The 13,987-nt window shown below is 35.1% G+C and overlaps 1 protein-coding gene across 1 annotated transcript in view; it reads left to right on the forward strand.

Annotated features, from left to right (window-relative positions):
- Positions 1 to 12,035: 12,035 nt before the first annotated feature.
- Positions 12,036 to 13,987, forward strand: part of LOC101898700 (G protein alpha i subunit) — a 57,505-nt gene continuing 55,553 nt past the window's right edge. The window contains exon 1 of the mRNA XM_059126319.1: positions 12,036 to 12,687. Coding sequence (XP_058982302.1) covers positions 12,567 to 12,687 — 121 coding nt within the window. The 5' untranslated portion in view covers positions 12,036 to 12,566. The remainder of the gene's footprint in view (positions 12,688 to 13,987) is intronic.

Genomic DNA, 13,987 nt, shown 5'->3' on the forward strand with positions numbered 1-13,987 from the left:
CAACGCCTTAGGCTAACACTAAAAAACAACACAACAATTAATTTGAAATACGCTTATTACGGCGAAGTATGTTGCTCTCTCGAATTCACTAATTGCAATAGAAATGCCACTCAACTTCAAAAGATTGCGGTTTCCCGCACGCTTGGTATTTGCTATGAAATAAATAAATCCGAAGGACATGTCATGCTACTGCTTTTCCAATGGTTTTGTTTATTTACATATTAAAGTAGTGCAATATATATTTTTTTTAATTTTTGGATTCGTTTTTTTTAACCAACATATATTCGTAAATAAAATGTTGAATGCATATAAAATCAAAAGGGGTAGCGAAGCGCATGGGGTTCAGCTAGTATTCTATAAAAATCCACGATTATGGCTCCTTTGGTCCTTGAAAAAATCCTTGAAAAATATTCTATAGAAATCCACGATTCTGGCTCTATTGATCCTTGAAAAATCATTTTATAAAAACCCACGACTATGGCTCTTTTGATCTTCAAAAAATATTCTATAAAAACCCACAATTTTGGTACCTTTGATCCTTAAAAAAAACCCACAATTATGGCTCTTTTGATCTTCAAAAAATATTCTATAAAAACCCACGATTTCGGCACCTTTGATCCTTGAAAAAATATTCTATAGAAATCCACGATTATGGCTCTATTGATCCTTGAAAAATCATTCTATAAAATCCACGATTTTGGCACCTTTGATCTCTGAAAAAATATCCTCTAAAAATCGATTATGGCTCCTTTGATCCTTGAAAAAATATTCTATAAAAACCCACGATTTTGGCACCTTTGATCTCTGAAAAAATATCCTCTAAAAATCGATTATGGCTCCTTTGATCCTTGAAAAAACTTATTCAATAAAAACCCACGATAATGGCTCTTTTGATCTTCAAAAAAATATTCTATAAAAACCCACAATTTCGGCACCTTTGATCCTTGAAAGAATAGTCTTTAAAAATCCACGATTATGGCTCCTTAGATCCTTGAAAAAAAATGATTTTTAAAAATTCACGATTATGCCTCTGTAAGTCCCTACAAAAAATATGTATATTTTTTTCCTTTAAAAATCAAAGTTATTTGCTACGATTATGGCTCTGTTGATCCTTGAAAAAATAGTCTATAAAAATCCACGATTATGGCTCCTTAGATCCTTGAAAAAAAATGATTTTTAAAAATTCACGATTATGCCTCTGTAAGTCCCTACAAAAAATATATATATATTTTTCCTTTAAAAATCAACGTTATTTGCTACGATTATGGCTCTGTTGATCCTTGAAAAAATAGTCTATAAAAATCCACGACTATGGCTCCTTTGATCCTTGAAAAAAATGCTCTTTAAAAATCCACGATTATGGCTGTTTCGACCTTCGAAAAAATATTCTATAGAAATCCACGATTATGACTCTATTGATCCTTGAAAAATCATTCTATAAAAACCCACGTTATGGCTCTTTTGATCTTCAAAAAAAATATTCCATAAAAACCCACGATGTCAGCACCTCTGATCCTTGAAAAAAATATTCTATAGAAATTCACGATTATGGCTCTTTTGATACTCAAAAAAATATTCTATAAAAACCCAAGATTTCGGCACCTTTGATCCTTGAAAAAATATTCTATAAAAATCCACGATTTTGGCACCACTTAAGAAATGCACGTTTTTGGATCTGTAAGCCCTTCAAGCCCTTTTTCTTAAAAAATGTTGAATACCAAAGTCTTTAGGTTTAGTGGTACTTGAAAAAATAATCTTTAAAAATTAGCTCCTTAGATCCTTTACGTCCTTAAAAATATACTTTCAAAATCCTCGGTTATGGCTCTGTTATTCAAAATTCCTGAAATTAAAAAATCTCCGAATATGGCTCTCTTGGTGCTTAATCAAATATTTTTTGAAAATCCCCGATTATGGACCACTTGGTAATCGAAAAAAAAAAAAGTTTTTTTTTTGAATTCACGATAATGGATTCAAAAATGTCTCTGTGCCCCTTCGAAACACTGTGCGCTGTCGAAAAAAAAAAAAAAACAAAGATTTTCATATGATTGAAATTGTTTACATTATCTTGGAGATCTGGCATATCAGTATTTGTTATATGCGTACATACAGACAGACATACATATTTCACTTCTGTCACGATGGGAACATACGCATCCAACCTGTAGAGCAGGAGAACTGATATGGAGGAAGCGTATTCAGATTGTAATAAAAAGTCGATTTTGAAATTTTCTAATAAAAAATTGGTATTCTAATTTAATGTCGTTTCGTTTTTTTTAAGAGATCCATAAAACGTATGTGTACATTTTAAACATTTGGCGGGAAGCTATTGAAAGGAAGCACCTGGCGGTACGAGAAGTCCAATGTAAGAGAGATATTATTTACATTTAATTACAGAGTGAGAGTCACACTCTTTGTCAGCTAAAGGAAGAGAAATCTCATTTTCATAAAATCTACATTCTCTTTTGTTCACTCTTTCTATCTGATCTTCATTTGTTATTCAAATACCCAAAAATAATTCAGTTTTCTCACCATCTTTGCAAAATGAAAATGCTTCGTTTTTGTTGTTGTTTTTTTTTTTCTATTTTTCTAGAGGAGATTGAACATCCCATGTGAACATAAATCACATGTGCAGACGAATTGTACAAATAATCAACAAAAGATTTATGACCTCTGAACGGGTTAATGACAACCGAATGTCGATGGGTCAACAGCGTGTGTCCCTACCGTTATACGTTTGTATAAGCAATGTACATGTGTATTTGTATTTCCCAAGGAAAAATGAGAGCAAAAAATTGCTCGAAGATTTTGCTCTAAAATGTAAAGGAGAAACATTTTATAGGCTGCAATGAAAATCTTGCTTTTAGTGCACTACATTATGCAACACAAAACAAATTTACAGGAAAAGTCCAGTAGGTTATACTATACAACATAGAAAATATTTGCGAGGAAAATCTAGCAAATAATGAAAGTAGATCTAGACAAGTAAAAAAGCAGTAAGTTCGGCTGGGCCGGACTTTGAATGCACTCCATCAATGGGAACGAATTTAGAAATTTTCCAAAAAAAAAAAACCAGTAAAGAAAGTCCTAAAGTCGGGCGGGGCCGATTTTATGATACCCTACACCACTTTGCTAATTTAGTTGAGCTCCACTTAATAATTCAAAGTTTTTATGGGAGAATTCAATCATACACGCTATGATTATAATTATAATTTAAAATTCAAAGGACTAAATATGCCAAAGCATTTGTATCTTTCAAATTCGGACTTGTATTGCCCATTTGAAATCAGATAAAGATATATATGGGAGCTATATCCAAATCTGAACCGATCTCGATAAATTTTGGCAAAGATATTTCTGAGCTGTATTTGATATATTTCCCTGAATATCGTTGTTACGGAGTGCATATTACGGCTGTGGGTTACAAATACAATAAATCGGATGAACAATATATATGGGAGCTATAGCTATATCTGAACCGATCTTCACCAAATTTGGCATACTACCTTCTAGACTAAATTCGGTCGTATGTGCCAAATTCCATCCCATTTGGGCAAATATTAGACGTTTGGTGCACAATAAAAGGTAAATCGGACGAAGTTATATATGGGAGCTATATCCAAATCTGAACCGATCTCGATAAAATTTAGCAAAGGTATTTCTGAGCTGCATTTGATATATTTCCCCAAATATTGTTGTTACAGAGTGCATATTACGGCTGCGGGGGACAAAAATAACAAATCGGATGAACAATATATATGGGAGCTATAGCTATATCTGAACCGATTTCGATCAAATTTGGCATACTTATTTTCAGGCCTAATTTGGTTGTATGTGCAAAATTTCATACTATTCGGGCTGATATTACACGTTTGGTGCACAATAAAAGGCAAATCGGACGAAGATATATATGGGAGCTATATCTAAATTTTTACCGATTATCTCCAATTTCAATAGGGTTCGTCCTTGGTGCAAACAAATGTTGTTTGCAAAGTTTCATCTCAATCGGATAATAAATGCGACCTGCATTTTTTTCACAAGAATACATGGACAGACGGACGGACGGACAGACGGACTGACATGCATAAATCAAATCAGAAAGTGATTCTATGCAGATCATCAAAAGGAACTATGGGTCTATCTCGTTTCCTTTTGCCTGTTACAAACAAATGCTCAAAGACATAATACCCTGACCACCTCGTGGTGTAGGGTATAAAAATACGGTGAATAATGTAGCTAAAATCATCAAAATACCGCATATCGGGGGGTATGGTATATGGGGGCTATACGAAGACCTAGACCTGCATAGACAAATTTTAGTACCTATTGTGAACTTTAAATACGAAATTTCAAACAATTTCGATGAATATTGTGCCTAAAATCGTCAAAATACCAAATATACAGGGTGAGATAAAAAAAAACTGAAACAAAGTCAAGCGCCATAACTTTAACATTTTTTTTTTCAAATTTTATTGAATGAAAGCAAAAAATGTCGGAAACAGCATCAAATTTTAGAATAAGTTTAGATTTGTTCGAATTGGTCGCCTTTGGCACAAATTATGGCCAATGAAACCGTCACACGCTGCCCAAATGTTGCTCTGCGGTATTTTGGCCTGACACTTAGGTATTTTTTAGTGCCAACCTTGCTTTCCAAAATATTCCAGACACAATAGTCTAAGATTTTGGAGGCCATTGTGCGCTGGAAATGAAGCGAGGAACCTCATTTTGTAACCATTCTTGGGATAATATTTTCGCGATAATATTCGGCATTTATTCTGTCGGTCGATTAATACGAGCGGAGAGTGATCATCGGCTGTTATAGCGCCAACACCATCACCATGGCCGGCGCTAGTGTTTGGTTGCCAACAAAAGGTGCAAATTTTCAGCTGACCTCCTAGGCAAGTAAACACGATCATTTTGTTTGTTTACAATCTGCTGGTTAACGAATGTTTTCTCATCGGAGAAAACCAAATTTGGCAGTTCACCACTTTCGGCCAGCAAAGCAACTCTTTAGCTCATTTGAGTCTATTTTCTTTCTGTTGCGGTGTAAGTTCTTACGCTTTTTGGAATTTCAATGGCTTTACCCCGAGCTCATTTTTCAATATTTTGCCGAATTGAATATTGCGATATGTTCAGCTCACAAGCCATTTTTCTGCCACTGCGACGCGGTTTTCGATCAAGTCGCTAGCATACTTTTCGAACCATTTCTGCTGATGTTGCTGCTTTCTTCCGTCCACTTCCTTGACGTTGGGCTACTCTACCAGTATCACGGTAACGAGCGATGGTACGAGACAAAAAAAATTTATGCACATTTAAATGCTGGAATGCTCTAACGATAGCCACTTGTGGTTTCCCAGCCAAATATAAATAAATCGCACTAAATATTTAATATAGGTATATTCCCAATGTAATAAACATAACCTAGCATAAACTTTGTGAAAATTTGATTTTGCAAAAGTTCCAAAAAAATCAAAAAAATTGCAACATATAAGTCGAGACTTTGCCACAAATTCAATTGGATTAAAATTAAAATCGAAAAATTCTCATTTCAATATTTCGTCCATTTGTTTATTTGTTGTCGAAAAAGACATATCGAAGAATAAATGTTAACCCATGATAAGCGGCGACGAAGAGCTGGAGATGAAACATTTGATTTGAATTTAGAACAAATAAACAAAATGGGAAAGCAGCAGCAGCAGCAGAGACAGGCAGAACATACCGTGCCAACAATCAAACATTGTATATTGTATGGCTGCCTAAAATGCATTCAATTGGAAAAAGATCTTCGGGGCAAAAAAGCAATGAGTTTTCCTTTATTATGTGTGTGTGTGTGTGTGTTTCTTTTACATCTCCATAAAGAGTAACGTTGAAACATCGCAAGTCTTTGTGAAAAATCGCAATGAGGGAAGAAAAGTGGGAAAACTGGTGTCGTTTACTGTTGGGACTGATGCTGGCGGCAACGGCGCTGGTAGTTGCTAGATAAAGCAATATGTTGCAAATATGTGCAATAAATGATCAATCGAACCGACATGTGATCGATAAATGTAATTTGAAATACAATCCAGTAAAAGATGGCAAAATATATATACAGGGTGAGATACAAAAAAACTGCAACAAAGTCAAACGCCAAATTTTATTGAATGAAAGCATAAAATTGCGGAAATAGCATCAAATTTTAGAATAAGTTTAGATTTGTTCGAATTGGTCACCTTTGGCACGAATTATGGCCTTCAAACGGCCAATGAAATCGTCACACGCTGCCCGAATGTTGCTCTGCGGTATTTTGGCCCATTCTAGGCAAAGCGCTTGCTTGAGGTGATCGACACTTTGATATTTTTTAGTACCAACCTTGCTTTCCAAAATAATCGAGACACAATAGTCCAATGGATTGGTATCCGGAGATTTTGGTGGGCATTCTGCGCTGGAAATGAAGCGAGGAACCTTATTTTGTAACCATACTTATGTGGCGAGTTTTGAGTGTGATGGTGCTGAGTCCTGTTGGACTGTCGAAAATCTGCGGCCAAAATGTTTGCGAGCCCAAGCATTTAATACACCCTCCAGAATATTTTCGCGATAATATTCGGCATTTATTCTAATGCCATGGTCGATTAATACGAGCGGAGAGCGACCATCGGCTGTTATGGCGGCCCACACCATCACCATGGCCGGCGCTTGAGTTCTGGTGGCCAACGAAAGGTGCACATTTTTATCTGACCTTTTTGGCAAGTAAACACAATCATTTTGTTTGTTTCCACTGCTGGACAACGAATGTTTTCTCAACGGAGAAAATCAAATTCGGCAGTTCACCACTTTCGGCCAAGCAAAGCAACTCTTTAGCTCTTTTGAGTCTATTTACTTTCTGTTGCGGTGTAAGTTCTTACACTTTTTGGAATTTCAATCAATATTGGAATATGCCATTTTTCGGCCACTGCGACACGGGTTTCGATCAAGTCGCTTCTTTACTTTTCAAACCATTTCTGCTGATGTTGCCGGTTTCTTCCTTCCACTTCCTTGACGTCGGGCTACGCTACCAGTATCACGATAACGAGCGATGGTACGAGCCACAAAAGAATTATTCAAATTTAAATTCTGGAGTGCTCTAACGATAGCCACTTGTGGTTTTCCAGCCAAATATAAAGAAATCACACATTTGAATCCCATCACGAATAACTTTTTTTCTGGAAAATTTCTGTCCAAAATGCTTTTGTACGCTTGTAAACAATGTAATGAGCTGTCACTGGAATAATTTTAACAGCTGTTGGACGAGTGGCTTAGAAATGACAGCAGTCTGAAGTTGGTTGTAGTTTTTTCATCTCACCCAGTATGGTGGAGGGTATAACATGAACTGGTAAAATTTAAAGACGGAATTTTCGCCGACGAAGTAGCCGCATTTGCTAGTGATCTTACAAACATAGCGATCAGCAACATTTCATTTTAGGAACTTTTAAATCTACACCTTTCTCAATTTTTCTCCTCGACGACCAAATTTGGTTCAGCAACTAATTATTAAAAATGTTCAATTTAGTAACTAACCAAATATTTGTGGGTACTCCATATCAAAATTTAATTCCCATCCTGACTGTGTTTCAATGAATTCCCAGTACTCCTGCTGCTATTTTTGCCAAAGAATATGTTCTTTGTGATATTCAACAAATATTTAAAGGAGAAAAAATTCTCACACCATAAATTATGAACGAAGTAGTAATAACGCGCCATGAACAAATTAATTTCTGTAGATTATTCACCATTTCACACAGTGGGATTGATGCAAACATTTTTGTTTGTTTTCTTAACGATTCTCTTCAAGCCAACAGAAAAACAGCAAACAATAGCCGCCGTGGCAATGGCAACAGCAAGAACAACAACAACATCAATGATGGTGGTCACTGTTGAAATGTCGAATTGGTAAATTGGAAACAGTTCATTTGGAATTAACGAAAAAAAAACTAAGACCAAGATCAATAAAGAAACCTTGAATAAAGAAAGCCAAATAAACAAGGGTAAGGAAAATTAAACAGATAATGAATAATTAGTGCTAATTTCGACATGGATAAACATTTGTAGCATCGAATTGAAATTGTCAAAATCCTGATAATTTAAAAACTAAACCAATAATGAATGCTATTGAAATAATGCATTTTAAATTCTCAAATGTGCCATTGCCACCCTGGATTTCTAATAACGTTGATATTTATTCAAGAGCTTTGTATGTTTTTCGCCCATATTATCGAAAATACGATTAAAATATGTAATGTCATCGCGATCAAGGCCTGACAATGCAGTGAATTTATTAATATTTGTGTTCGTCAATATGTTTTATATATATATATATATATATATATATATATATATATATATATATATATATATATATATATATATATATATTATTGCTCGTCAAATTTTCTGATTGAGCACCATATAGCCCATAATGCCCTAAGATTACTCTAAGGCACCACCAAGCTTAGGAAAAGTATACTCTTGGTAATGTTGTATCAGAATCAGAAAAATATATCACACTCAAATACCACACTCATCGTTACCCACCCTACTATTTCGAATATGGTCGTGATCTTTATTCCGATAAAAAATGTGGGTAAAATCATAAAAATACCGAATATCGGGGGGTACCGTTATATAGGGGATATACGATATCGTGGACCTGTATAGACAATTCTCTCTCAGGGGGTGAAGTACTCACAAGGAACTACTTGTTAATTCTATGCCGAGGCATAAAGTATCTACAAGGAACTCCATGTGTGGATTTTCAGACAATTCCGTTGAAAAATGTGGGTAAAGTTATAAAAATACCGAATATCGGGGGTACCGTTATATGGGGGATATACGATATCGTGGACCGATATAGATAATTCTCTTCCGAGGTATAAAGTACCCATAAGGAACTCCTTGTATGGATTTTCAGACAATTCCGTTGAAAAATGTGGCTAACATGATCAAAACACCGAATATCGGGGGGTACAGTTATATGGGGGATATACGATATCGTGGACCTATATAGACAATTCTAATTGAGGGGGTAAAATGCCCACAAGGGGCTCCTTTTGTGGAATTTCAGACAATTCCATTGAAAAATGTGGATAACATCATGAAAATACCGAATATCGGGGGGTACCGTTATATGGGGGCTATACGATATTTTGAACATATATAGATAATTCTCTGCGGAGGTATAAAGTACCCACAAGGAACTCCTTGTGTGGATTTTCAGACAATTCCATTGAAAAATGTGGCTAACATCATCAAAATACCGAATATCGGGGGTACCGTTATATGGGGGCTATACGATATCGTGGACCGATATACCCCATCTTCGAACTTGACCTGCCTGCAGACAAAAGAGAGATCTGTGCAACTTTTTAGCTTCCTATCTTAATTCGTTTAGACAGTAGCGTGATTACAACAGACGGACGGACAGGGTTAAATCGTCTTAGAAATTTACGCTGATCAAGAATATATATACTTTGTTGGGTCTAAAATGATTATTTCGATGAGTTACAAACGGAATGACGAACTTAATATACCCTCCATACTTTTTTTGGTGGAGGGTATAAAAATATCGGAAATAGCTTAAAATTTTAGAATAAGTTTTATTTTAAATGATTGCTTCAAACGGCCAATGAAATCTGCTGTATTTTGGCCCATTTCCAGCGAAGCGCTTGCTTGAGGTGATCGACACTTTGGTACTTCTTAGTGCCAAACTTGCTTTCCAAAATACTCCAGACACAATAGTGCAATGGATTGGTATCCGGAGATTTTGGTGGCCATTGTGCGCTGAAAATGAACTGAGGAACCTCATTTTGTAACCATTCCTGGGTGGAATAGTGCTGAGTCCTGTTGGAATGTCCAAGGTCTGCGGCCAAAATGTTTGGGTGCCCAAGGCTTTAATACACCTCCAAAATATTTTCACCATAATATTCGGCATTTATTCTGATGTCGATTGATACGAGCGGAGAACGACCATCGGCAGTTATGGCGGCCCACTCCATCACCTATGTGGGGGAGGTAACAGAAGGAATGGCCCGATCTCTACCATCTTTGTAACAGATCTTGTGTTGATAGAAATATTGAGATGTACCAAGTCTGAAGGTTAATTTCGCATTTTATGAGCTTAATGGATATTCAAAATTTTGACTTTTTGTTTGGGAGGTTTAAGAAGGAGTAGACCGATGTAGCTAGTAGCTAGAACCTATTATGAACCACAAATATCAATTTTTAGACAAATCCGTGGAAAAATGTGGCAAAAATAATCTAAATACCGAATATCGGAGGTATCGTTGTATGGGGGCTATACCTAAACTTGGACCCATATATGCATAAATATTTCCTAATTTTAATAAATTTTTCCTAGTCTTTTTTTCGAGTTGATATCAAGGTAGGTACCTTGATATCATTGTACCATGACATCTAAGTTTAAACGTCTTTAAGAAGATATCATTCGAAATTTATATATTAAAAGTGAAAATTTATGATTTCTTATTTATAGATTTAGATTTTATTTATTTTCTATGGTATCTTTTGGTTCCTTTGCAAAAAAAAAATAGCAAAAATTCACCTTAAACGGGATCGTAACAAGTCAAAACATTTCTCAACCAATAACAAAACTTTAAATCATACCTTAGAGCCAAGAATTTATAAATTTTAAAATCGTATATTAGAATTAAAGCTATCTTTTATTTACATTCCTTTGAATTTCCAAGTTTTTTAATTATATTTAAAATCCACAAATTTTTTACCCACTGAACACATAAGTCATGGTTGTAATGTCTACTGAACACAGCCCAATAAACAAATAGTGTTGCATTGCACAACATAAGCGTAAATTCATCATATGGTCGTATTTCATTAATATTGTAGACAACAACCATATGATGGTTACGAACTCACCACATATTTATAAATACAAAACTGTTCCGCTACAAATTCGACGATATAATGAAAATTACATCTCTATCCACATGTATAATGCAAAAATTCACTACTTTATAAAATACAACAATGTTGTGTTAGACATATGACTATGTGATGCACCATACATCTCTGCACAATTGTACAGTAATCGATAATATTTATCGTAAAAGTGTAATGAATAACGTAAAATTAAGTATATCCTCAGCCATATGACTAGACAAAAACGTGCCTTAACGAAATAACGGTTTCAGACCCTTGATCTCTTTAGACCAAATCCGTTTAAGGACATTTGGAGTCGATCTACCCATGGTACAATTAGGAGGTAGAACAGTTTCGTACATCTACAGAAATACAGCCCTGAGGCTATCCACGCTTCCTGTCATAGGCAACAAGTTGTTTTCATTTATTTGATATTTTTTGTTCATTTTTAAAATGAGTCAAATAGCGCGAAAGATGAATGAAATGTTTGGATGTTCTCTCAAGAATATGATCCATAGTGTTCAATTTTTCAATTTAATGGCAAATGAGGTTATGCGCGCCCAACAAGTTTACTTGCTTCTAATCATTGTTTTCCAAAATATTTTGTTTTTATTTTTCAAGACAACAAATACATACACAAAATTGGCAAAAGTCGGGCACTCATTTTATTGTACCATGATACATAGCCCGTTCAACATTATACTTTTTCATTCAAGATTTTAATGTTTGTTTTGCGGTTTTAAAAATCATAATTTGTATTGCCGATAAATGATCTCATTTGAGGGATGACCAATACAGGTAGATGCGTCAACGCTTGGGAACATTGATATGTCAAAAAATTGTAAATGTCTTTTCAAACATAAGTAGATTTTTATATGTTTTCTTATACGATGTCATTCGGAAGTTATTATAATACACGATTTTCAACAAATTTTACAATTTTATATAATTTTTCATTCGATATTTTCAATTCCGATTAATCGAAAGTCGGCTAACACAATCCTAAATTGATCGATCATGCAATGGGTAACAGCTTTCTTTACGCCGTCCATTAAACATTCGTGCGGCTTTACGAACTGATCATCCATATTCCAAACACCCAATGAGCTGCCGCCGCCGAAAAAATCGTTCCACTTCGTTGTCTGCTCACACTCGCATTTGAACACGAAGCGCAGAGAGTAGCGGACGAATTGGAGTGGGTCATTTTTGTTGGCTTTTTTAAATGTAATACAAGAAGAGAAAAAGAATTTGCGGCTTTTACAAAACGCTGTTCTAGAAAATTGTGTATTGAAATTCAAGCAAAATATTACGAATATAGTGTAGTGAATCATAACGAAATAGTTGTTTTTTTATATATATATTTAAGAAGAAAGAAAACAAAAAGCGCAGACGCAAACGACGCCTAAAAATATCCGGGCAGAGAAGTTAAAAGAAACCAAAAATTGGTGAATACAAAAAGTGCTAAAAAGAAAATATTTTTATTTATTTTGCAAAGAAGGAGAAGAAACCAAAAAATCAAAGAAATTGATAAAAGAGAAGAATCCGAGTGAAGTGAATCAATTCTTTGCGGTTTTTCACTGTTGTTTATCACAAAGAAACTTGTCTGGCTGTGTTGCTTTTTGCCTGTTACTCCTCCTGTAAATTAACAATTTCCACACAAAATGGGCTGCGCCGTAAGTACAGCGCGAGATAAGGAAGCTATTGAGCGTTCCAAAAGCATCGATCGGGCATTGCGTGAGGAAGGAGAACGTGCCGCATCGGAGGTGAAATTGCTGCTGTTGGGTGCGTCTGTTTTTTTGTAATTGCATTTTTTTATTATTATTATTTCCCCTTTGCAAAAATGTTTACTTTGATCAGAATTAAAATTAAACGGAAAGGTGTTTTTGTTTATAACGCTGCTATTTTTGTTATTGTTATAGTTTATTGTATATATTCGGGTGATTTACTGCAAAGCAAATTACTCATCCTCCATGGTCGTAACTTCAGTTTGGTCAGGGGGAGAGGTGATTTTCTCAGAAATTCAACCAGTGCTGTTATTGTTGTTCTTATTGTTATAAAATGTTGTTGTTGCTGCGGCTTGGACACTCACTTCTTGTTTCTTCTCGTGTGCTTCATTTTCTTAGTGGCGGCGGCATTTGACAATCCATCCATTTGCATGGGTTGTGCGTGTGTGTGCCTTTGTTTGTGTGTGTGTGTGTTGATCTGATGCTATTTTTGCAAAAACAAATGTAATGAAGTTAAGGGAGAGCAAAGAAAAGAGAGACATTTATTGAGCGAAATGAGAGAGAGATGGAAATAGTTTTCATATTTATGGAGGGTTGGAGAGTTGTTGTTTTGCTGCTTCTTCTAAAATTTAAAACTAAAGAGACCTATATTATGATGGTATCATTTCATTTAATTCTCTTATGGAATAACTGCATTTTTTAAGCTAATTGCTTATGTCTTGTTGTTGGGGGAATGTACATATAGCTCTTGGCAAACAACTTAACTTATCTAGGAATTGTCAAAGAAACACGAATAAATATGTCAATCTATGTTTGAATATGAAATGAATATATAGGTGAGCTTTGGAAATGAACTATAAATATAACTCATTCTATTCATTTCGATTTCTAACCACTTACTTCTATCAACTAAGATATACTTTTCAGATAGCGTTTTAGATTCGAGGTTGACGATAGTCCTACTCGGCAAAATATTGTTCATTTCATTTTGCATAGAAAAACACATGGGAAAACAGATGAAGGTAATCACATTGTCCTTTTATTTTGAAATCAAAATAATATGATTTTCTTTCAGATCTGTCATAAATAGCAAGTGCGTGTGTTTCCGTAAAAAAAAAAAACGTATCCCTACGATGTTTGATATTTCAAAGGTTTTGGGCCCCAGCTCTAAACAAATTAGCACTATTCCGGTGGCTCAGTGGATGTTTAAACTCCTCGCAAGGTCCCCAGCCCCACATAAAATACCTAGCGTTTTTCGGTATTTTAATGATTTATGCCAAATTATTGATATTTGGTGTTCGCAATGGCTACCACTTGCTATGACTGAAAATTAACTGTACATACAGTTCAACACCTTC

This window comes from Musca domestica, unplaced genomic scaffold, assembly GCF_030504385.1.
Source record: "Musca domestica strain aabys unplaced genomic scaffold, Musca_domestica.polishedcontigs.V.1.1 38, whole genome shotgun sequence".
NCBI classification, from domain to species: Eukaryota; Metazoa; Arthropoda; class Insecta; order Diptera; family Muscidae; genus Musca; species Musca domestica.